Source organism: Sphaerodactylus townsendi, linkage group LG14 (assembly GCF_021028975.2).
Source record: "Sphaerodactylus townsendi isolate TG3544 linkage group LG14, MPM_Stown_v2.3, whole genome shotgun sequence".
NCBI classification, from domain to species: Eukaryota; Metazoa; Chordata; class Lepidosauria; order Squamata; family Sphaerodactylidae; genus Sphaerodactylus; species Sphaerodactylus townsendi.
The window spans coordinates 6,678,157-6,702,603 of record NC_059438.1 but is presented as its reverse complement, the minus strand read 5'-3'; the positions used below and the strand labels follow the sequence as shown (position 1 = coordinate 6,702,603).

Sequence of the window (24,447 nt, the reverse complement as noted above, 5' to 3'; positions counted from 1 at the left end):
AAAAAGGCAAACTATTAAAGAAAATTCTTGAATACAGCATCTATACACTTTTCTCAGTACAAAAACCAGTCAGTAATTGGACAAAGTCCAGATTGTCAGTAATTGGACAAAGTCCAGATAAGCCTCTGCCACTCAGGTAGAGGAGAGGGGAATCAAACCTGGTTCTCCAGATTAGAATCTGCCTGTTCCCAACCACTACACCACGCTGGCTGTTGGCATGGATGCAGAAGCAAAAGTATTGGAAATGAAAATGTATAAATGGAACCAACTGGATGCAATAAATCAAATTTTTATTCATGGAATATGTCCTCCTGCAGCCCCTTGAAAATAAATAGATGGGGGATGCTACAGAACTGAACTGGGTATATAGTAGGAGCAGAGAATTCCTCTTCCTTATTTCACTTGAGCAAGCCCACCTTAGGACCCAGTCTCATCTCTAAGTGTTGGCTGGTTGAGAATCCTGTCCACAGGTATGCTCTCCTGGCCTGGTGAGTGGGTCCCAACTCTTTCATATAGGATGCTTTTCCAGCCAGCACGCTGAAATGTGAAGCCCTTGCCAATAAAGGAAGATTTCAAAATAAATCTGCCATTAGAGGGGGGAAAAGTCTATTCAATCTCAAATCCAATGAAAAATTAGTGTACTTAAATTTTAATCAAGCAATTTTCTCAACATGCTTCTACAAAATTAGATATGTAATTAGTCACTGGTGCCCACTGGGTTATTTTTAAACTCAAATTAGCTCGAACATAATTTTCTTTTCAGATGATCAAGTAGAGACTGGACGAGGAAGGAAGGAAGGAAGGAAGGAAGGAAGGAAGGAAGGAAGGAAGGAAGGAAGGAAGGAAGGAAGGAAGGAAAGGAGAGAGAGAAAGGAAGGAAGGAAGGAAGGAAGGAAGGAAGGAAGGAAGGAAGGAAGGAAGGAAGGAGGGAAGGAGGGAAGGAGGAAGGAATATGAATGTAAGATGCTGATGGTACCCAGGTAATGTTCAAGGAAGTGGTGCAGAGATATTAATTTGGAATACCATAAAAGTTTTATTAGCAGTACATACCAAAGTACTTTCCAGAACGTTTCCTCTGTTGCAAGCTGCTAGAGAAGAATCCCCCACACCTTCTCACCCCCTATCTGCACAGGCAATCCTGTATTCTTCTCTCTGTAACCTTTACATCTAGAAATAAGAAGCTGGGAAGTCAGACCCACTAACAGCCCAATCCAGAGGCCATGGCAGCTGGGGACAGTGCTGGTACCTCACTGCTGTGCTGCCTCCAGGGGGCCTCCAGACAGTACGGGAAGCCAGCAGAAACCAGAGAATCCCCAGCTGCCTGAAAACCCCTTGTTGGCAAAAACAGACTTAAGTCGTGAAAATGGATTGACGCCAGCAGACTCCTTTAGGCCAGTACAGCTGTGCAGGCGGCAGGCTCTTCCAGGTTGGGGGCTACAGACGGGGCAGAGCAAGGAGAAACTGCACCTGGGGCACGCGCACACCCTGTGTCCCTGCCGCAGTGCCGCCTGCCCCCGCCTCAGAATGCCCCCACCATGCCTCGTCCATGGCCTGGCCATGCCTCTGCCACTGCTCCGCCCAGGGCGTCGTGCTCCCCGCCCCGTTGGCACTACGCCACTGACTACAGAACTCTGTGGCACTTGCTCCCCTCTGTGTTTGCCCTCCCCACTGGCATAGGTGCCATTTATGCCAGCAGAGTGGGCAAATGCACCAGTGTGACTTCACACCTTCCCTGGATTGGGCTGCCTTTGTACTTTGGGATAAGCCAGAAGTCAAGGCTGGCTCACCAAACGTTGGCTACTGCATGAGCTAATAATTTGCCCAAATGAACAAAAATGAACAAACAGGTCAACATGCCACAAGCATTATGTCCTCTCAAACATAATATTTTTTTCAATTATGTCAGTTCCTATATACTCAGCTGCTCAGATACGGAGAAATCATGTGATGGGCGACCATACATGAATCAGCCCTCCAAGTCTGCTTGACTACCATATTTGGGGTCAGAATGGAATTTAGGGACTTTTTAAAGGCCTTGCCCTGCTGTCATGTCAAATGCTGTCTGGACTGATTTGAATATCCCCATTTCAGTGTGGTTTCTCTTTTGTGAGAAAAAAAATCATTTTTGTAAAAGGTTCTCTTTCTTCAAGCCCAACTTCTCTCCATAAAGCAAATGCAATGTTAACATTATTTTGCATCAGTTGCTTAAAATGGGAATGTCAATGGCAATTAACATAAAATGGAGTAAAATAGCACGTACATAAAAATTCATTTCCAGTGTGTAGTCATGTTGGTCTGCAGTAGAAAATCAAGATTTAAGTCTAGTACAGTGATGGTGAACCTTTTCGAGACCGAGTGCCCAAATTGCAATCCAAAACCCACTTATTTATCGCAAAGTGCCAACACGGCAATTTAATCTGAATGCTGAGGTTTTAGTTTAGGAAAAACGGTTGGCTCCAAGACGTGCGTTACTCAGGAGTAAGCTTGGTAGTAGTTGGTGGCTTTGCTTTGAAGCAACTGTACAACTCTTTGAACAGGTGAATCACTACCCTAGGCCAGTCCAGATGTGTGTGGGGTGATTTCCCCCACATGATTTCCCCCCACATGTTTGCACGTGCCCACAGAGAGGGCTCTGAGTGCCACCTCTGGCACCCGTGCCATAGGTTCGCCACCACTGGTCTAGTAGCACTTTAAAACACCAACTAGATTTCCGGGGTATAAATGTTTGAGATTTAAAGTTTCATCTGTTGAGAGAGCTTTGACGCTCCAAGGTTGATACCCTGGAAATCTAGTTGGTCTTTAAGGTTCTACTGGATTCAAATCTTGCTATATGTAAAAATAGTGTAAAATAGCATAAAATTACGAGTGGATAAAAAGATGCAATAAAATCACTGGATGGGTTCTAGTACAACCCTAGTGTTCAAAGCAGGAAATCTAGAACTACAGCATCCTCAGTAGACAGCTGCTTGAATACCAGCAAGGGAAAGCTCCCTCTCCCAGTAGACAGTTCTGATGTATTGTTTTAGTGCTTCCGTTGCTGTTGTTTAAGTCGCCATCTGAGTATTTTCTTCTTATTTCTAGTTCTTAATGCATTTATTATTGTTATTATTGGTTATTCTATTCTATTGTACAGTTTTATCATGTTGTAAGCCGCCCTGAGCCCTTTGGGGATAGGGCGGGGTATAAATTAAAATTGAAATGAAACATGAAATAAAAAAAGAGATGAAATGTAAGCAATGACCTTGGCAAATTACAACATAAAAATTAAACATAAATTATCATTTTGGTTCATCACTACCCTGTGCAGTACAGGGTACTGCACAGGGTAGTGCAGTACCCTGTACTGCACTACCCTGTTGTTACCTCAGGTACAAAAGTACCTGAGGTAACAATGAACAAAAAGAGTCATCTGTGAATGGAAGATTTTTTCAAGAAACAGAAGATATAAATCTGGTGGTGGGAAGTGCTAGCAAGTCACAGCTGACTCATGGCAACCCCGTTGGGTTTTCAAGTCAAGAGACATTTGGGGGTGGTTTGGTGTCTCACATGAGCTGGGAAAGTTCTGAGTGAACTGTCTGGCCAAGGTCACCCAGCAGGATTCATCTGCAGGAGTGAGAAGTTGAACCTGGTTCTCTGGAATAAAGTCCACTGCTCTAAATCATTACACTTTGATCACTGCAAGAAGAGGGACTGTATCCCCCTTGCCCAAGTTTCTTTTTCTTTTTCTGGAATATATATTTATTGAAACTTATAATACATATAAGTAAAATAATATCAGAAATGCTCTTAGGTAGCAAAACAGACATCTCCCACCAATTGGTAAGAAATCATATAGTATAACTCTAACCATTTTGTTAAGTTACATATTTTGTTAATTAGTATCCATTGCATCCTAACTATACCCTCCTACCAACTAAACAGATTAAACAAAGAGATGGCCAATTGCTACAGATTAAAAACAGTCAAAAACAGGGTAGTACTGACAACTTCTCTAAACCCAAGTTTCTTATGGACCATCAAAAACCTCACTGTGCTGTGACAAGAATGGAAAACTAGTTTGTTTCCATTTTAACTGTGAGCCTTTTAAAAATATATTAACGCTAGAAATAGTTCTAGAAAAAAAATCAGATGTTGGCACATCTGTTCAATTCCTCAAAGGAAATGAATTTATGAATTATAAAAAAAGTAATATTCTGTTATCTCGGTATTTCTGTACTTCATTCAACAGCCGAACCAGACTTGCCTTCCACGGTCAACTTTTATCATGTCTATCTTCCAGAGAAAAAAACGTAATTCTGACAAGAGTAATGATTTAAAGAATTAGGAGATTCACATTTGCAAGATTTGGGCCTTTGGTACGGGGAACGCCCTGGGAATAAGATGTGATGATTTCATTCTTTCTTTGAATTGCTTTTAGGGGGTGGGAGTTAGATGCAACTTCATACTTTATCATCTCCAGAATATGCAACTTTCATCTCCAGAATATGCAATTATCATCTCCAGAATATGCAACTTCATACTTTATCATCTCCAGAATATGCAACTTCATACTTTATCATCTCCAGAATATGCAACTTCATACTTTATCATCTCCAGAATATGCAACTTTCTTCCCTATAAGAAATTATGATAAATTAACATAGGCCCTTTCCGCACACGCAAAATAATGCGTTTTCAAACCACTTTCACAACTGTTTGCAAGTGGATTTTGCCATTCCGCACAGCTTCAAAGTGCACTGAAAGCAGTTTGAAAGTGCATTATTCTGCATGTGCGGAATGAGCCATACAAATTAGTGTTGCCAAGCAGCTGATGGGAGATGAGGGAGGTGGAAACCTAATGGGGGCCACAGTCTTCATGTTTGTCATGATGATACAACATCTGGCACAACTGGAAATGATATCATTTCTAGGGCAGCGGTGGCGAACCTATGGCACGGGTGCCAGAAGCGGCACTCAGAGCCCTCTCTGAGGGCACGTGCAAACAAAGTTACCCCCCCACACACACACAGATCTAGGCTGGCCTGGGCCACTGGGCTCAATTATTAGGATTAAACCTACGACCTAGTTTTGGGGAAGCAGTATAGATAACCCTGTTAAGCGCTGTTAAACCCCACTGATTTTCATGCAAAGAACTAAAGCGCAATCCTTTACCTGGGAGTAAGTTCGGTTGCTGGCAATGGGGCTTGCTTCTGGGTAAACCCTCCTAGGGTCGTGATTGACCCGCTCGAAGAGTTGCACGGTTGCTTCAAAGCAAAGCCAATGACTACCACCAAGCTTACTCTCGAGTAATGTATGTCTCAGAGCCAACCGTTTTTTCTAAACGAAAACCTCAGTATTCAGGTTAAATTGCCGTGTTGGCATTTTGTGATAAATAAGTGGGTTTTGGGTTGCAATTTGGGCACTTGGTCTCGAAAAGGTTCGCCATCACTGTTCTAGGGCAATGGTCTAGCACTCGCCTAAAAACTCTACAGTTTGGGGCGAGTGCTGGAGCATTTACCCCAACATGATGATGATGTCGCTTCTGGATTTCATTGGAAGTTGTGTCTTCATTTGTGGGACAATAGTTAGGCCCCATTCATTTCTCTGGTCAGTTTCTTCCTAAGGCTCAGGTGATAGTGGACAGTGGACAGTGAAGGGAGGATTGGGAGATCTCCTGTCATAAACAGGAATATAATAAGCCTATTACAAAGAAATGTGGGGGAAAGGAGAGGAACAGCTGACACCTTAATGCTCCTAATGAAATATAAAACAAAGTATAATCTCATGCATACCGGTATTTACTCAAAAGAAACTTCTTTTTTTCCTGGGGTTTACTCCTAGAGTGTCAAAGACTGTATGCAGGTGTCACCATTAACTATGATTAGTTTAAAGCTTAAACCAACGAACTATGGTTCATGCTTCAGAAATGAACCAGAGTCAGCCAAAAGCCTCACTTTCTTTGCTGTCAGCAATAAATGAATGTAAAAAAGATCAGTCAGGTTTTGCCTGTCACCTGGCAACTGCACCATTGTGACAGTGACAATGCTACTAAGAAAGCAAGATTAGCAGAGACACCTTAATGCAAATTGCTGTTTGAGGGAAGTAACTAATAACCCTCCTAGCCCTTCATGAAATAAATGTGAAATACAACATCACTTTGTGTGTGGTAAAAGTTATTTTATTAACAAAATTGGTTCAAGGTAAAAACAGAGCGTAAGGCGCAGCATGGGGGTCTGATCTTATGTCCTGTGTGCTGGCCAGCACGAGTGCTGTCCCCCAGACACCTAAATTTTTCTCAGCACGCCTGCCGATGAAAAATTAACACACGCTGGAGCAGCTGTGAGATTCCAGATGGGCGGTTGCCACTTCCTGAAGACTCTTTGCTGCCAGGGGCGCAAGCCATATAAGCCCACGTCTGGGCAGGTTACCCCTTGGCTTGCTCGACCCCTAACCTCATAAGGAGGTTCCCAAATAGCGGGCATTTTTGCCTGCTGTCCCCCAAGCTAAAGATCAGTCCCCCATGCGCAATCCGCCAACCCTATAACAAATTAGGCATGCATTAACAAAATGGCAAAACGGGGAGAGGTGGGTGGGACACGTGTTTGCTCCGGCAAAATGGGGAGGGGTTAGGCCAGGACCAGCCTAAAATAGGCTGCCTGGCCCCACCTCCTCCAGTGACGTCAGGGCGCCAGGCGTCACTGCCTAGCGCCCTGGAGGCTTTTGTCCCTGCGTGGCACAGAAGCCAGAAACCTCGCGAGCTGTTGGGAGCTCGCGAGGCGACAGGGAGGGCGGCAGCCACCTAGGAGGCTGTCCCTTCCCCACCAGCAATGGCAGCCTCGGTAAGTCGCGGCCGCTCTTAAGCGTCCTTTCTCACATACTCAATAATACACGTTCAATCCATTTTCAATGCACTTTGCAAAATCCCCTTGCAAATGCTCGCTACAATAAACCACAGCCCAACGCTGCAGATTATGAAGGGTCTCCCAGTACAAAAAAACCCACTATGAATTTCAAATTTTTGATAAATGATTAAAATAAACATTTTGGTAGACTTTTAGGATTAGCATAGTTTAGAGGCTTAGCATATTTTATCTCAAGCCAGCCCTGGAGATTAGGGCAGGACTTCTACATTTGAATTTAACATTTATCTACAGCTATTACAAACCGGGACTTTTGTACCAGGGATGCAATTTGCCAACTCCAAGTCAGAAAATCCCTGGAAATGCAGTGGTGTTTGAAGAAGACAGAGTTTGGGGGAGAGCAGAACTCAGCAGGGATGTGATGTCATACAGTCCCACCTTCTGAACATGCCAGGGGAAACTATCTCTGTACTTGGAAGTTTAGTTGTAATTCCAAAAGAATTCCAGGCCCAGCCTGTAGGCTGGCAACCGGAAGGCAACTCTGCTACAGAAAAACAGTTTGCGACATTCATACTATGCTGGAGTTCACAGGGCAGCCAACATTTGGCCATCCTGCAAAAGCAAACAATGTATTAACCATTATTTAGTGTCAATCTGACTGCCCTTGGTTGGCAATAGGTAATTACTGCCTCCCCCCAACACACAAACACTATTTAAGTGGTTGTTGGTTGTTCTAATATTGATGGCTGGGTTTCCTAGAGGTTTCCCACTGCCATGGGAGACCTGGCGACTCTAGTGCCACAGCACAATAAAAAGATAGCAACAGTGCTTCTAAAAGGCCAAGCGAACAATCGAAAAGATCAACTAGTAGCAGGATAAAACTGCAATGAAACCAGCTGTAATCTTTTTTAAAGCATCAGTTTTTTAAAAAAACAACAACCCTTAAATGATGCAATTAACAGGAAAAGAGACCAGAAATCCAGATTAACCAACATCTGGAGGGGGGAATCCAGACCAAATAGTTTTCAGAAGGCCATGGGGTGGGTGGGGGGGATGAACCTCCTAAGGCAGAGAATTCCATAATTTGGAGCCACCAGCAAACAAACAAAGCCTTGCTCCATGTGCTTGGCCTGCCGTACTTCTGTAAATGACAGCAAGCAGAACAAGGCAGCAGTGGCTGATTTTTAGGCTGCCAACTTTTAATTGGAGAATTCCTGGAGTTAGGGGGAGGGCTTGGAAGCTTGGGGAGAAATCTCAGAAGGGTTTAATGCCACAAATCCCATCCTCCAAAGCAGCCATTTTTTTTGGGGGGGGAACTGATCTCTGTCACCTGGAAATCAATGGTCACCTGGAAATCAATGGTCATTCTGGAAGCTCCCCAGGCCCCACCTGGAGGTTGGCAAGCCTACTATGCACACCTTTTAAAATGCTGGTGCTCTTTTCACAGAAGGAAGGTGGCCTAAAAATATTCTTGAAACAATTTTTTTCAGAGCCTGACACTGAATTGGCCACCCTCTTCCCCAGCCACAGCTGCTGTACATTGAGCACCCCCACACACTCTGCAAAATGCTTTCCACTGCTCAAACCTTTCATTACGGGCCTGCTGGAATTGGCAGAAAGACATGATACAGAAGCAAAGTCACTCGCAAGAGCAGCCTGTCTCTTCTTTACTGTTCCTACAAAAGCAAAAGATCTGAAGATCTTTTTATTTTTCCTTTGTGGGATGATCGATACGCCCTTTTAAGTGTTTCCCAGAATTCAGGCTTCTTCTTTAAAGTCTAATTCCGATTAAATCCTTGTTTAGAGTTGATCCATCTCCTGTCTTTCAGACTACTAAAAACACCCCACGATTCCATTTAAGAATTCTGTTCTCATAACTGTATCGTTTCCCCCCTTTGAAAATGGACTCTTGCTGTACATTTTTAAGCAGAGTCACACTGTTGTAAACTCACTGGCTCCAGCAGACTTAGAAGGGTGTAATTCTATTCAAGTTTGCATTATAATAATTTATAATGTTGATGCATTATAACAATTTGCTGGATATGGACTCAGCTCTGAAATAAACCAGCTTTGCCTCCAGCAGAGAAGGGACCATCCAGTTATGAGGAGTAATAAAGACATTCTTTCTTAATTTTCAGATTGATGAGAACAGTGAGCATATTTCCAGCGAGACCCCAGCCAGGATGAACTGGGTGCATTAATGAAAGCTGAAATTATTCCCTGCCTTCTCCAGATTTGTCATAAAAACAAATTTCATTTGTTTCCCCAATAGAAGTGTTTTATAACTGCAAATAATACAATAAAGGAGGAACACATTCTTTTTTCTTGTTCCGGTCTGGTGTAGATGTAAACCATCGCCACTGCCAGTACAATCTTACATAGTAATCCACCAGTCTAAGCCTACAGATGTCAAGGGATTTTAGACTGGAGCAACTCTGTTGAGGATTGCATTGTGTGTTACAGTTTTGTTGCTCACACAAAATGACAGCAAAGTTTGTGTCTACAGCAGTGTTTACCAACCTTTTTGATGTCACTGTACCCTTGACCTCACTCTTCATGTCTCACGGTACCCCTGCCACCACCCCCACCTTCCCCTCCCAGTGCCCCTGCTTGCACCCCCCCTTTCCCTCCCAGGGTGAAGGGAAGAACTGGGGGGGGGAGGAAGTTGCTGCTGACCTTGTGACAGGCCCTGCCCCAAGCCAGCTCCATGTTCTTGCTGGCGCCGGCAGGAGACACCACAAAAGTGAGGGGGGGGGGGGTTAGCATTGCCCTGGGACATGCTCACAGTACCCCAGGGTACCACGGAACCCTGGTTGAAAATCACTGGTCTACAGCCTAGACCAAACGTGCTTGCATACTTTCAGGGATATGGTTCTCAAACTAACCCTTCATTGCATTCTGTGCTTTTAGGAATCAAGAATGCTGAGTTTGCCACAGCCTATTCATTATGTAAGAAATAATTACAACCCCCTAAAGTTGCCAACTCAGAGCTAAGAAATTCCTAGAAATTTGAGGCTGGAGTGGAGTTTAGAAGGGTGTGATAATGCCTCACGGGCATTTTTCTCCGTGGAAACTAGGCCTGCCTAGCCCTCGATAGGGTTGGGGAAGGATGCACTGCAAAGATTCTCTGGTTTGATTTTGGTTCTGTTTGGCTAGGCATATTGGCATGCGGTTCTATTGGGATTACTGGGTTCTGCAATGATTCTGTTGCATTGGGAGACTTTTGATGAGTGATCGCATGGGTTTTGCCCTGGAAACGGCCTGGACCAATCTTCTTGAAATGTTGGGGTTATTTAAAGGACAGACACTTTTTGGCGTGGGAATAAATGGACCCCGCAAAATTCACATCCCTGAAAAAACCAAGTTCAAATACCACACCAGTATGTAGTATTTGGGAATGCCAATCTATTCAGGTCCAATATATCCTAATCTAAAAAATACTGACCTTTTTTTTTTTGCAGCTGAGTTCACGGCAAGAAACATTCAGAGGTGGTTTGCCATTGCCTGCCTCTGTGTAGCAACCTGGGTGTTTCTTGGTGGTCTTTCATCCGATTACTGGCCAGGGCTGACCCTGCTTAGCTTCTGAGAAATGACAAGATCAGGCTAGCCTGGACTATCCAAGCCGGGGCTATCACAGCACACAGGGAGACTATTAGTTTATAATAGGATGTTTCCCCAGTCAGGGTCCTATAAGGTTGTCTGAAAGCAATTGAGAAATTTGCACCACCCAGAGACCTTTGGGTTCTTGGGCTAACCAAGGAGTTTCCTGATTGCTCAATCTGTTGCTACACTGAAAGTGCCTTATAAATTGAGTAGTGGTTTTTTTGCTAGATCAGCTGCAGATCACTCTTCTAGCCCCCAACAACGAACAGAAGGTATTTTTATCTCCCCTCAGTAGGCTGCATAGGAAAGTGGATTTGGGGACAGAATGCATGCTTTACATCCTCTGGTTTTCTATCAGACAAGGGTGTACCTCCCAGGGGGACATATGGGGTCAAATGTCACTGGACTGTGGCCATTTAGTCACGTGCAGGGCGGAACATCCCCCCCACACCCCTCCTCCTCCCCTCACCCCGGGTCCATACACTGACTTCAAGACCTGGTACAAAAAAATGTTGTTTGGTCATGGTGGGGGAGGGTGGCTGCCCATGGGGGGTGCAGAAAACTCAGATTTTGAACTGGGCTACATTTTCCCTAGATACGCCTCTGCTATCAGATATTACAGTCTTGAGCAACCTACTTTCCCATCCCTATTTCCCATTTTTTAATTTAATTAATGCTCATCTGCCCTCATCATTTTGGGCCTCTAGGACAAGAAACATGCTCAGTTTTCCTCAGACTATGGGGAGGCAGTCTTTTCGCAGGGACAATGGGCATACTCAGCCCTCAAACCATGGTGGAGGAGATTTTACATTTACAGGCTCTTTTTTTGTGTGTTCCTGGACAGTCTCCTGAGTATGTGGAAACTCCTATGCATATAGAAAAGCTGCCTAGGAAATCCACAGATGAATAAATATAATGAGAAGAGGCTCCTGAGTGGGTGTCATGCAGAAGGCAAAAGTCTTCTGTCTTTACTTTTCTTGTAACGAATGACTGTCATTTGTAAAATAACTAATTCACACTAAATACTAGAACGGACAACAGCAGGTAGAGATTAGATAGTCAGGCAAAACCTGTTCATCATACTTTAATTAGGATTACCAAACAAAAATCTAATCGCTTCTTCAGTTCATAAAAGGAAGATCATGTTATTTCATAAGAAGCTATTCAATATATTTGATTTGTGCATCAAAGCACCTGGGCGGTAATTCCAATGCTTTGCAGGCCAGGTTTAGCAGTCTGTCGAGCTGATGCACATCACCATGGGATGATTTAAATTATTAAACAGAGTTGGCCAGCAGATTATGGCTCGAAGTTTTATTAGCAGAAAAACAGAATGGGGAAGGCATAGAAAGTTAGAGCTCTCCTAATGCTATAAAAAAATTAAGCCCCCAAGAAATCGGACATGTATTGATAGGTAAATGATTGATCAATATTCCTCATTCCTCTGTTTATTCCCTTTGCATTTGTTCCTGACAAATTTACATGGCAATCCTAAAAGGAGCTACACGCTTCTAAATCCACTTACTTTCAGTGGGCCTAGAAGGATATTACTCAGCCTCAACCAGACTTAGACTGAGCTCAGCTGTTGTCAACCCCCTAGCTTTATAGTGTTAGCTCCACCCCCAACATCTGGAGTGCCAGGGGTTGGATACTCCTGAACTAAAGGATCAACAGCAGACAAGCTCTGTCTGAGCTTGGCTGAGAGCAGGCTTGGATCAAGCTATAAGCTTCAGTCTGGAAGGGGGGCACTGCCCTACTGTGTGCCCCTAGGAAGTGGTGCCCGGGGCTTGAGCCCCCCCAGGTCTCCCTAGCTACGCCAGTGACTAGACTGCATTGTGCTGCATTCTGCTGAAAATAAGTTAAAATTCAGCTACCTTATTGGAGCTGAGGTAAGATGGCTATTTAGTGAGGAGGGGAGATGAATGGGGAAAATTGCCAATCAGTCTTTTGTGACAGATCTTATCCCAAGAGGGGGTGACTGATGGTTACAGAAATAAAACGGACAATGGCTGCATTTATTGGAACCTAGTCAGCCCTCCATGTAACAGCAAAAGAGCTGTGAGAAATTGATGGGCTGCACAGGGACAGAATAGAGGCGGGGAAAACAGGTTTTATTCCATTTTTCCTAACTCACCACAGTAGGAGCCAAAATGAACGTCGATTCAAATCTAGAGTTCAAAGTCCTTTTCTTGCTGCAGTCAAAGCCCTTTGGAGTGGTAAAAGACTGCCACTTTTCTTACCTGTGGAGAAACGCTGCTCTCACCACAGGCGTCAACAATGGGCAGTTAAAAACCAAACAAGTTCGGTATTCCTAGCGAATAACAGATAGGCTGCACTTGCTGCTGCTACAAGTCCCTTGGAAACTTTCTTCTGCTGTCTGTCACGCCCTGATCTGGGTAGTCCTGACTAGTCCAATCTTGTCAGATCTCAAAAGCTAAGCTGGGTTGGCCTGTGAGACCACTAAGGAAGTCCAGGGTTGCTACGCATAGGCAAACCACCTCTGTTACAGCCCAATCCAAAAGGGGAGGAGCTATGGGGCTCCTGGAACTGGGGGGCTGTGCTGGCATGTTTGCCCACCTTACTGGAGTAAGTGGCACCTACGTCAGCAGAGAGGGCAAACACAGAAGCGGGTGGGCACTCAGAGCTCTGCAGCGCCTGACCCAGAAAAGCCTGCTTCCCACAGAGATGCACCAGCCTAAAGGTGGATGCCGGTGGAGCTGGGCACAGGCTAGGGGCTGTCCTGGACAAAACCAGCCTTAGACAGCTTCCACCAGATTTTCGGCCCAGAAATGCTTCAAGCGTGGATTTCTGACATCACCTAAAAGGGCAGTGTAAGTCTGTTTGGCCCCATGGGGGACTTTTAAACAGAAGGGTTCTGAATTTTGTTGCCTCCCTGTGCCACCTGGATGTCCTTTGGAGCTACAATTGGTTCCACAGACAAAAAGAGAGAGGTCCAAATGCTTCTTTTTCTTCCCACAGACTTAACTGCGGCTTAGGAGGGGCTATTTAAGTCATGGATGGAAGGAAAGAGTTAAATGCTTCCTTCCCAACTGGCTTGTCTCTCAAAACAGAACAAGGGGGGTGCTAATTAGCTCCTTAAAAAGTTGCAGAGATGCTAATTATGGATCTCTCACATGTTGCTCAGCCTAAAACTAACAGTCAAAGCTTTCCCCAGCACAGAAGTACAACACTAGGAAAGGATTCAGTGGCTATTTTTGCATTTTATACCATCATTCAGAAAGAAAGAAAATTAAATAAAAAAGTTGCACAGTCGCTTCTTAAGGTGACACCATCCATCTCATAATTCACATTTTCCAGTAGAAGCAGAGCTGTTTCACACCTCCTTGATGTACATCTCCAGATTTGACAAACGGATCTCAGTAGGCGCCAAACACCCCTTCTCCCTAATATTATGACAATTCACGTTTTCACAGCAGATGTTGCCATCGCGGTTTGCGATCAACTCAAAGCTGAAAAAATATTAACAGGGCGGGGGTGGGTTTTTTTCTTTTTTTCTTTGTTGTGTGAAATGTTCATTATCCAAACTGTCAGGCTGTGCGTACTTACCCATCATGAAATTTTAAACAGACAAACACGAACACAAGGCTTAAGTGATTTCCCCCAAAATGAAAGGATCTCGGCAAGTTGGGGCAGCCTTAGTGATTCTGAGGCCCTGCAGAAAAAGTCAAGAACTGGGCCCAGAAGAAGGCAGCGTAAGGGAACAACCACAAAAGAAGAAGAGCTTGGTTTTATACCCCCATCTTTCTCTCCTGTAAGGAGACTCAAGGTGTCTAACAAGCTCCTTTCCCTTCCTCTCCCCACAACAGACACCTTGTCAGGTAGGTGGGGCTGAGGGAATTCCGAAGAACTGTGACTAGGCCAAGGTCACTCAGCAGGAATGTGGAACTGCGGAAACACATCTGGTTCACCAGATAAGCCTCTGCCACTCAGGTGGAGGAGTGGAGAATCAAACCTGGTTCACAAGATTAGAATCCACCTGCTCTTAACCATTACACCATACAATTAAGGTTGCCCCAAACTCCCTGTATGTTGCACCCCATACAGCATGGTGACTCCACAGCTGCCCTTGGACAGCTGGTCACAGGGCAGAGTGATCCTAACCCAGGTTGCCAACCTCCGGGTGGTAGCTGGAGATCTTTTGTGATTCCAACTGATTTCCAGTTGACACAGATTAGTTCATCTGGAGAAAATGATTGATTTGGAAGGTAGATTCTATTACATTATACTCCACTGAAGTCATTCCCTTCCCCAAATCCTGCCCTCCTCCTGCTCCACTCCCCAAATCTCCAGGTATTTCCCAACCCAGAGCTGGCACAGACCCCACCTCTTCTAACATGGACCAGCCCACCTTGGGGTCTGCAGCAACTGTTCCAGATGCACCACAGCTGAGACCATCCCTGTTGGTGAGGTAACAGAAATCCATTCCTTACCCCTGTCTCATTAGCATCCGATTCAATGCACCATTAGAAGAAGAAGAAGAAGAAGAAGAAGAAGAAGAAGAAGAAGTAAGAAGAAGAAGAAGAAGAGGAGGAGGAGGAGGAGGAGGAGGAGGAGTTTTGGATTTATAACCCCCTTTCTCAAAGGGGCTTACAATCTCCTTGCCCTTCCCCCCTCACAACAAACACCCTGTGAGGTGGATGGAGCTGAGAGAGCTCTGAAAAGCTGTGACTAGCCCAAGGTCACCCAGCTGGCGTGTGTGGGAGTGCACAGGCTAAATTCCCCAGATAAGCCTCCACAGCTCAAGCGGCAGAGCGGGGAATCAAACCCGGTTCCTCGAGATTAGAATGCACCTGCTCTTAACCACTATGCCACTGCCATTAGAGGCAAATGCAACCATTGCCCAATCTCATCTTTGCAATCTAGTATGGTCTCTACTATGGTCCACCACACTAAGCTAATTTAGCCCTCCTTGCCCAACAACCGCACACAGAGCCAGTTGAACGGTTCCGTGCGAAGTGCCTGCTTGGACCGCTCCCATTTTCACTTTCCTTTCAAGAGCCACACGTCAGGCGAGCACAACATGCAAAAGCTTTTAGTGGCTGGCTGCATTTTAACCATTCGACCTTTTCCTTGTTAATGCAACCACGATTTGTTAACTTTGTGTTATTTTTTTTACAGGTCACTAGTTATAATTGCAATGAAAGGACAAAGTCGCACAGCGTGGCAACAACTCTGCAAGGTGGGGGCCACAACTGTTTCTCCAGCAGGGCAGGATTAATCATAAGGCTTGGCGTGCTACGGAACGGGACTGCCAATCAAGCTAAGGACCCAGTCAGAAAGCAAACCCCCCACCTTGAGTTTTGCAGGCTGAGAATCGGACATTTCCTGGACTCTTTGCACCAAAGCAGAAGCGGAAAGCATAGGGTTAGTGACCTCCAAGTAGAGTATGGAGATCTAACTTTTACACCTGATCTCCAGACTATAGAGGTGAGCTCCCCTGGAGAACATGGCTGCTTTGGAGGATGGACTCTATACCTTGGTACCAGGCTGAGGTCCTCCTCAAACCCTGCCCTCTCCAGGCTCCGCCCACAAATCTCCAGATATTTCCCAACCAAGAGCTGGCAAGCCTAAAGCGACGCTGGAATGGGCAGAAACTGCATCTTAGCAGCCCCAGTCCTCCTCCGTTCTCTGCTGCTCTCCATCTGCAACCTCTTCTCTTCCCTTTCCTCTTCAAGCACAAGCATGACGGTGATCACACCAGGAGTTCCTGCATGCTGAAACACCATCTTTCCCCCTCCCTTTCCTTACCAAGTCATGGGGCAAATGTGGGGCACAGCAGGGAAAGGCCCTTTCAAGGGTGAAAAGGGGGAAACAGTGAGTGGCAATTAACCTCCCCATGTTGTTATGAAAGCAGAGATGAGCTCCACCTCCCCCTATAGTGGCAATAGTGGATATTTTCCCCAAAGCTCCCACTGCCCCTCCTCAATTCCCCTTTAACCAAGATTAAAGGGGAAGGTGCGGGTGTGGAATGGTATAGAAAAGCCCAGTCTCACCAGATCTTGGAAGCTTAGCAGGGTCAGCACCTGGATGGGAGACCACCAAGGTAGACTCAGCAGAGGAAGACAAAGGAAGGCAATGGCAAACCACCTTCGTTTCTCACTTGCCTCGCAAGTCCCTTGCTGGGGTGATTTGATCGTGTGTTCCTGCATTGCAGGTGGTCAGACTTGATGGCCCTTGAGGTCTCTCCCAACTCTATGATTCTAAGTTGGTTATGATTTGACAGCACATACATACACACATAAAGGGGAAAATCCTGGAAATACTACAAATTATGCTCAGAAGGAGCAGAAAGAGCATGAAATCATGTGGATATTCAACTGTAATCCAGGGGGAAATCCCTGTACGGAAGCATCCTATGGCAGGGTGACTCTTCTGTGATGTGATGTTTTCTGTGTGGTACAATTATGCATTCCACAGAGTGTCTGCAACTTTTGGTACATATTGGCAGGCATACTGCAGACTCTGCATTTTAGCCATGGAGTGGCAATCCAAAGCAGCCCCCCCATGACCCTCAGCAGCCATTTCTTTTTTATTTTATTGTATTTGTACCCTGATCAATCCTGACCAGAGTTGGGCTCAAGGCGGCTCACAACATAGCAAAATAACACATACAAAATAGAATCCCAAATAAGGTTAAATCGTTAAAATTACAACAGTGAAATTAAAAAATACATCTCCAGATGGTGAAATTCTAATCCTTGCACTCAGCCTGCCAATACAATCCCCAGTCTTTCAATGAACTGTATCCAGGGGATAAAAAGAGCCACAGGCCTGATGATGTTAAGGGCAAAACAAAGAGGGGCATACTTAGTGGAATACAGTATGCTAGCGGGTATTAGATTTTCATTTACTATGGTCAACAGTTGGTCTGGACCGCCGTCTTTGATGGATTTAACCTCACCCTTCACTTTCTCAACCATCCAGCCATGACCTCCAAGCACTTTGCCAGAACATCTGGGTCAGCAGCTGGCTGGTTCTCCATCAACATAACAAGCCTGGTATCATTCACATATTGGTGACAACCCAGCCCAAAGCTCTGGACCAGCCGTGCCAGGGACCACATGTAGATATTAAACAATATTGGAGAGAGGGGAGCCCCCTGCAGAACCCTGCAAATAAGCAGGGGCTGATGACTCCCCACCCCAGTGACACCGGCTGTCCTCGGTCCTGAAGAAACAAGGTCAACCAGTTCTAAGTTGTACCTCAAATCCCAGCATCAGTGCGGCTTGATCAACCATGTCAAAAGATCTTGATCAACCATGTCAAAAGCTGCGATGAGATCTAATAACACCAGCAGCACTGACCCACTTTGGTCTAACAGTAACCAGAGCTCATCCGTAATGGTGACCAGTATAGTCTCCACCCCGTGGCCAGGATGGAAGTTGGTCTGGAAGGAATCCAGCATTGATGAGTCCTCCAGAAATGTCTGTAGGGGTTCCACAACCACTCTCTCAACTACCTTGCCCAGAAACGACCAATTCAAAATTGGGCGGCCAGATCCATTGGATATTCTTCAGATATATATTGAATATATACATTGACTATATATTGAAAGGAGGATTGTTAGGCTTACAACTGATCTCCAGGCTACATAAATCACTTATTTACTGTCTGTGAATTTGTTTATTCTACTTCTCCCAGAGGAAATGGCTGTTTTGGAAGGTAGACTTTATGGCATTATGTCATACCAAGGTGATCACAGCAAGCCACCCAGTTTGCAAGATGATTATCAATCTGCCTTTTAAATGGGTCCTGTCACAGAGTATGAAGATTCGATTTCTGGAGGTGGTAAAGCTTTCGAGAGGTGGCATTTCCCCTTAACTTTAGCACCAGGGCAGCAATGGCAGAGGAGGACAGGAACAACCTACGACCTACAGCCAGCTAGCAAGAAAACATAAATGCAGTTGGAGATATTTGGTTGAGGGGAACATACAACTCTCCAATTATGTAACGATAAATCATTCACACAGCTGCGGTTTATTTTTAAATGTGAGGAGAGAAAAAGAAGTTTCCCACTTGCATATTACTAGAGTTTATGTAACTATCCATTTTATCATCTGGACCTCTCTGAATTCCCCGTTATACCATCTGGTAGCAAGCTCCAAAACTGCTAGATGGCTCGTTTTCAATGGCTAGTTACATGTAGGGTCATATCTCGGGATCAGCAGGCAACCCTCACTGCATTTCTTTTTATATCCATTTATAATTCCATCCAGGGTTTTGAGTCTTTGCTTTTTGATTCTCTGTTTAATGGTTTAGCAGGCTCATTCAAACCACATAATCATACTGTGCAGTCTTATGTGTGATTGATATGATATTTATATGTACACCACATGTCATTTACACATATAATGTATATGTTTGATTATTTGTTTTACTGCTATATTGGTCTGGTTGACATTGGAAGTTGCAAACCACTCTAACCCTGTTGTAACGGGAGAGCGATGAAGAAATCGAATAATGCATAAAATAAAAAAATATATAATGCCTATTGAGAAGGTAAAATATTTTTAATGTATCATTTGGAGGGGAAAAATCAATGCAAGGAAACAAAAAATGATTTAAAAAAACCTCAAAGGCCCATTATGAATGGAATATTTACTTCAGGGGTCGTCGCTGAGCAGTGGGGTTGTCGCAGGGTCTCCTCACGTTTCTCTGTTTATACGCAAGGAGGTACTCAATTGACTAAGTGGGCCTTGCCTTCTGAACTCTCCTGGGTCTGTACTTGTCCTGGTTCTCTTAACTCCACCCATCAACTCACTCTTAAAGGCACAGATCTCATCACTCCCAGCAGTCGCAACATTCTTGGTGTGTCTGATACCCACTTCAACCTTCGATATCACCAAGGCAGGGAAATCATTCACTCTGTTTTTCTTGCCTTTTCCTTTCAGGGACTGAGTTGCTTCAGAAACAAGGTAGCATCTGTTTGAAAGCACTTTCCCTCAGTTCTGTTACCAGAACTTTAACAGAACTAGTCTTTAATAAAATACACATTTCTACCGCAGTGTGTCACAGCTGGCTTTGTTAAAACCCTTTAAATCCTGATATCTATACTGCTGTTATTGCAGTTACATCAATATTGTAGCCCCTTTCAAAAGTAATTCCCCCCAAATGGAGCAATTCCCTGAACCACACTCTGCTGAAGAAGGCAACCAGTCTTTTCAGAACAGCTCTACCTGTGTGTGTGTCAAAAGCCAGGTCCAAATAGAGAGAAGGATACAGCGAATGAATAGATACCCACTTCGCCTGTTTGGCTTTTCAAGGTCGAGTTCCCACTCAGGTGATAAATCTCTGTCTGACATCCATGACTGACTTATTCTCTCCAAACAACAGTTTTTTTAAAAATCCCTGCACATATCTAGAGTCTATCTACATGTTACACTGTTGACGAGTCTGCCTCAGCTCCTGTCAAACCAAACAGTAATGGGAATTTCACGCTGAAACTTATTTCTCAGGCAAGCAGGGTCCCATTTTAGAGGCACATGAGAAGGCTGAAGCCTTCCCATTTTCCCAACCTAAAACAGTCTTATGGATCCACTGTTTGCTTCGTTGGGAAAATTTAAGTTTACTGTTTAACTACACGTGTATTGGGTTCACCAGAATATCTTGGGCCTCAAGAGTAGTACTTCCTTGAAAACAATGATGAATCTTCTAGCACTTTAAAGACTAAGGGCAGCTTTTGCGGATTAGAGTTTGTTTCATCAGATGTGTGAAGCATATCCTCAGTTGGCAGGGCTTGTGTGAAATTCCAACATGAAAAGCAGAAGATGCAGACTGTGACATTTCAGCTACGCTCAGATATATACGATAAGCAGAGTGACCTTTCGCAGCAGCAGTTAATTGGCAACCACACAATCCTCCCTAGCTTTCCTAAGCTGAGGTATCACCTGTAGAGGATCAGAAGAGTGCAGAGGGGGACACCTGACTCCACAGAAGACAGCAGTGTAACATAGCTGGCAGTGACTTGCATTTTGGAATTTTGAGCCATTGGGCCAAGGTAGAGGGGATATGAAGCAAGCTGCTTTACTTCCACCCACAGGAATCATAGACTCATAGAGCTGGAAGAGTCCCCAAGAGCCATCAAGTCCACCCCCCTGCAATGCAGGAACACACAAGCAAAGCACTCCTGTCAGATGGCCATTGATCCTCTCTGTAAAAACCTCCAAAGAAGGAGACTCCACCACACTCCAAGGTAGCGCATTCCACTGTCGAACAGCCCTTACTGTCAGGAAGTTTCTTCTAATGTTTAGGTGGAATCTCTTTTCCTTTACCTTGAACCCATGACTCCTGGTCCTAGTCTCTGGAACCGCAGAAAATAAGCTTGTTCCCTCACCAACATGACATCCCTTCAAATATCTAAACATGGCTATTATGTCTCCTCTGAACCTTCTCTTCACCAAACTAAACATACCCAACTCACTAAGTCTCTCCTCGTAGGACATGGATTCCAAACCTTTTACCATTTTGGTAGCCCTCCAGGAAGACAGCCAGTAGGACACAGTGGTCTGAAGCACTGCAGAAGGACAGGCAGCAGTGCACTAGAGTGGACTCTATTGTCACTGAACTCTCACAAGTAAACAAGTAATAGGGCAGAGGAAGCAGAGCTGATATTTGGGAGCCCCAGGAAGAAACTCCAGCTTTGGACTTGGAAGAGGCTGGCAGACCTCCCTATCTCTTGCTCGTGCTCACAAGACATACTTTTTGAATACTTGCTGGAAATGACTAAAATTCACACTGCCAGGAAGCACAAGACAAAACCCTTTCAAGACAGGCTTTAACTAATTAACCAGTGACTGTTATCCCAGTGTTACGCCAGAGAGAATGTTGAAAAAACCTATGCACTTCCTATTGCAACGTATCCAAAAGAATCGGGGGGGGGGGGATTCTCAAAAAGAACAGGTGTAACTCAGCAAAGACTGCTTTTGTTGATATTCACATTAAATCAAGAAATCTGCTCCATCTGCAAGTACCCGAGCCAACTAGTAGAAAGAGAATTCCATTACAAGAACTTGTTTTTATGTGATGATTGGAAAGCTTCCCTGCCAGTTTAATCTATCTTGACAATTTCTATGTCCTTCTCAGCCTGAAGTCTGGTTCTACTTTCTAAAATAGATTGCCGTGTACCAGTGAAATGAAAGGACTTTCCAAATAAGCAATGGAAGATTTCCCACACACACAGATTTTTTTCATTTGTTTTAAAGTGCATGCACATTCCTGTCAACTGAATATGAAAAATATGCTTCTACTATGACTACACAACATAAATTATATTGACAGACCTTGCAGTAGATACAGGTTTGCCATCATCTGAAGTTGTTTTATCCTGTGTTATATGCTTTAATTGTTATCCTCTAACATTTTAATTGTAACCTGGCTGGAGCACAACTCTGAAGCGGCAGCATAGAATTATCCTAAGTGAATACATTAATGATACAATGTATTTGTTAAAAAACCTGAAACCCACATTCAGCCATTTCTAAGAGAAAGACCGGCATAAAAAGAAAAAGGTAAAAAAATAGCAAAATAAATATGTCCACTTACCATTTTTGTCAGCTCGTCTGAAGATCTAAAATGAAAGAAAAATACATATTTATTGTATTTCATAGATCATCTGTTACAATGCAAAAGTTTCGAGCAGGAACAATTCTTTTACCTTGAAAAGACAGATAATATGGCTGCCAGTCTCCAGGTGGTATCTGGACATTACCTGGAATTATAACAAATCTCTAGATCAGGGGTGTCCAACCTATGGTGCTCCAGATGTTCATGGACTACAATTCCCATCAGCTCCTGCCAGCATGGCCAATTGGGAATTGTAGTCCATGGACATCTGGAACGCCATAGGTTGGACACTCTGGCTCCAAATGATCCCCTGTAGAAATTGGCTGATCTGGCGAGTAGGCTCTATGATACTATACCTTGCCAAGGTCTCTCTCCATGCCCTGCTCTACCAGACTCTATCCCCCAAATCTCCAGAAATTTCCTATATCAGAGATAGCAGCCCTAATATCTAATAATCTCACACTGGAAAAACACATCTCAAAATAACTGACAAATAGCTGTCAATAAATTACATAGCCGAAGTTGTGCCTAAGAATAATGATCCAGCAGCCCCTCTCCATTTCCCAGATGCGACCCAAGGAAAAAATCAGTCACCTTTACTGCCATTCCAAGTGCAAAGGTGAGTCTGACCATCCTGTACCTGATCAGAAATCCACAGAAGGGACAAGACAGAAGATCAATCAAACTGACAAAAATTACCATTTGGTAAATAATAGTGAGAAGGTGGAGTCCAGATCAAATACTTCCCAGAAGCTAAAATTACTTAACCGAGACTACAATACTTTGATCCCATTGTGAGAAGACAAGTGTGTATGTTAAGTGCCGACAAGTTGCTTCTAACACATGGGGACCCTATGAATTAACAGCCACCCAAAGGCCCAATCTTTACAGCCTTGCTCAGCTCTTCAGACCTGGTCCATGGAGAAGACTAGGCAACAGTATTAGGAAGAATTGAAGACTGTAGAAAAAGAGGAAGATCCAACAGGAAATGGACTGACTCAATAAAGGAAGCCCGGTCTGCAGTTTGCAAGACCTGTGCAAGGCTGTCAGTAATTGGAAGTTTTAGAGGTCATAAATTCATAGGATTGCCATAAGTCTGAAGAGGCTTGACAGCACATTACACACAAACAATAGTTACCTGGACTAACTCAAAATGGCTTACTGAAATTGCTAAGAATGAGAAATTCCAGAACGATAGCTGCATTACAGGGCAATCCTCAATAGAGTCACACCCTCAAAGTCTACTGAAATCAGGGGCATACCCACCCCCCCAAGGGGGACACATGAGGTCAAATGTCCCCAGGCTGCAGCCATTTAGTCACATGGGGGGGGGGGAATTGCCCCCACATCCCTTCTCCTTCCCCCTAGGTCTATACACTGATTCAAGACCTGGTGCAAAAAGCCATTGTTTGGTTGTGGGGGGGAGGGCAGCCACCCATACAGAGGAAAGGGCAGAAAACTCAAATTTTGCCCTGGACTACATTTTCCCTGGATACACCTAGATACACCTCTGATTGAAATAAACTGAAATCAGGTGTGTAATGGCTTAAGGTAACAATGTTAGTACACTGCAGATGTTAGTAAACCATAAAGAATCTCATGGCACTTTGAAGATTGATACATTCATCGTGGCATAAATTTTTGTCAGTCAGAGCCTGCTGTAAAGCTGACACCATGATAAAGTAGTTACTCATTAAGGTGCCAAGAGACTTATTTATTATTGATAATTATTTTTTCACTTATAAGGTGTTTCTCAACTGAGCCTTGTCCCAGTGAAGAGATAAATCTGTGCCTGTATCACCTGAACATGAATGCTGCTCTGTATAAGGGAACTTTATAAAGAAAGATGAATGTCATGGGAAGGCAGTTTTCTATGTGCTGAGGAGCAATACAACTCACGAGCCCTTGCCTACATCGGAAGCTGGTGTAGCCTAGATATTGTGGGACACAGATCATTAACACCTAGGCAAATATTGTATTCAAAAATCACTCTCAGATTGTAAACATGAACTTTGTGGGCCTATCAGTCTGACAAAGCCAAGTTTTCGCACATGCAGAATAATGCACTTTCAATCCACTTCCAATGCACTTTGCAGCTGGATTTTACTGTGCGGAATAGCAACATCCACTTGCAAACAATTGTGGAAGTGGATTGAAAGTGCATTATTCTGCATATGCGGATGGGGCCCAAGACTGGCTTTTGCTGTGAAGAAGGAAACAGGTGTCAAGAAACATGTCACTGAATAAGCACCACGTCAGGGATCGCTGCCCTACTGATTTGGTACTGGTGGAATGTGGAACTCCTGCCCTCCCTAAATCTTTGCAGCATCTATAGGGATGGGACAAAACTCCAAAAAAACCAAGCATGAGGGTGTGGTCTGTCCAACGTGAGGATCTGAACCGCCCAAGTCACTTCAGTGGC

At 44.3% G+C, this 24,447-nt stretch overlaps 1 protein-coding gene across 1 annotated transcript in view; it reads right to left on the bottom strand.

Moving 5' to 3' along the window:
* NECAB2 (N-terminal EF-hand calcium binding protein 2) overlaps window positions 1-24,447 on the bottom strand; it is a 164,774-nt gene that overhangs the window by 121,888 nt on the left and 18,439 nt on the right. The window contains exon 2 of the mRNA XM_048516258.1: window positions 22,005-22,029. Coding sequence (XP_048372215.1) covers window positions 22,005-22,029 — 25 coding nt within the window. The remainder of the gene's footprint in view (window positions 1-22,004; window positions 22,030-24,447) is intronic.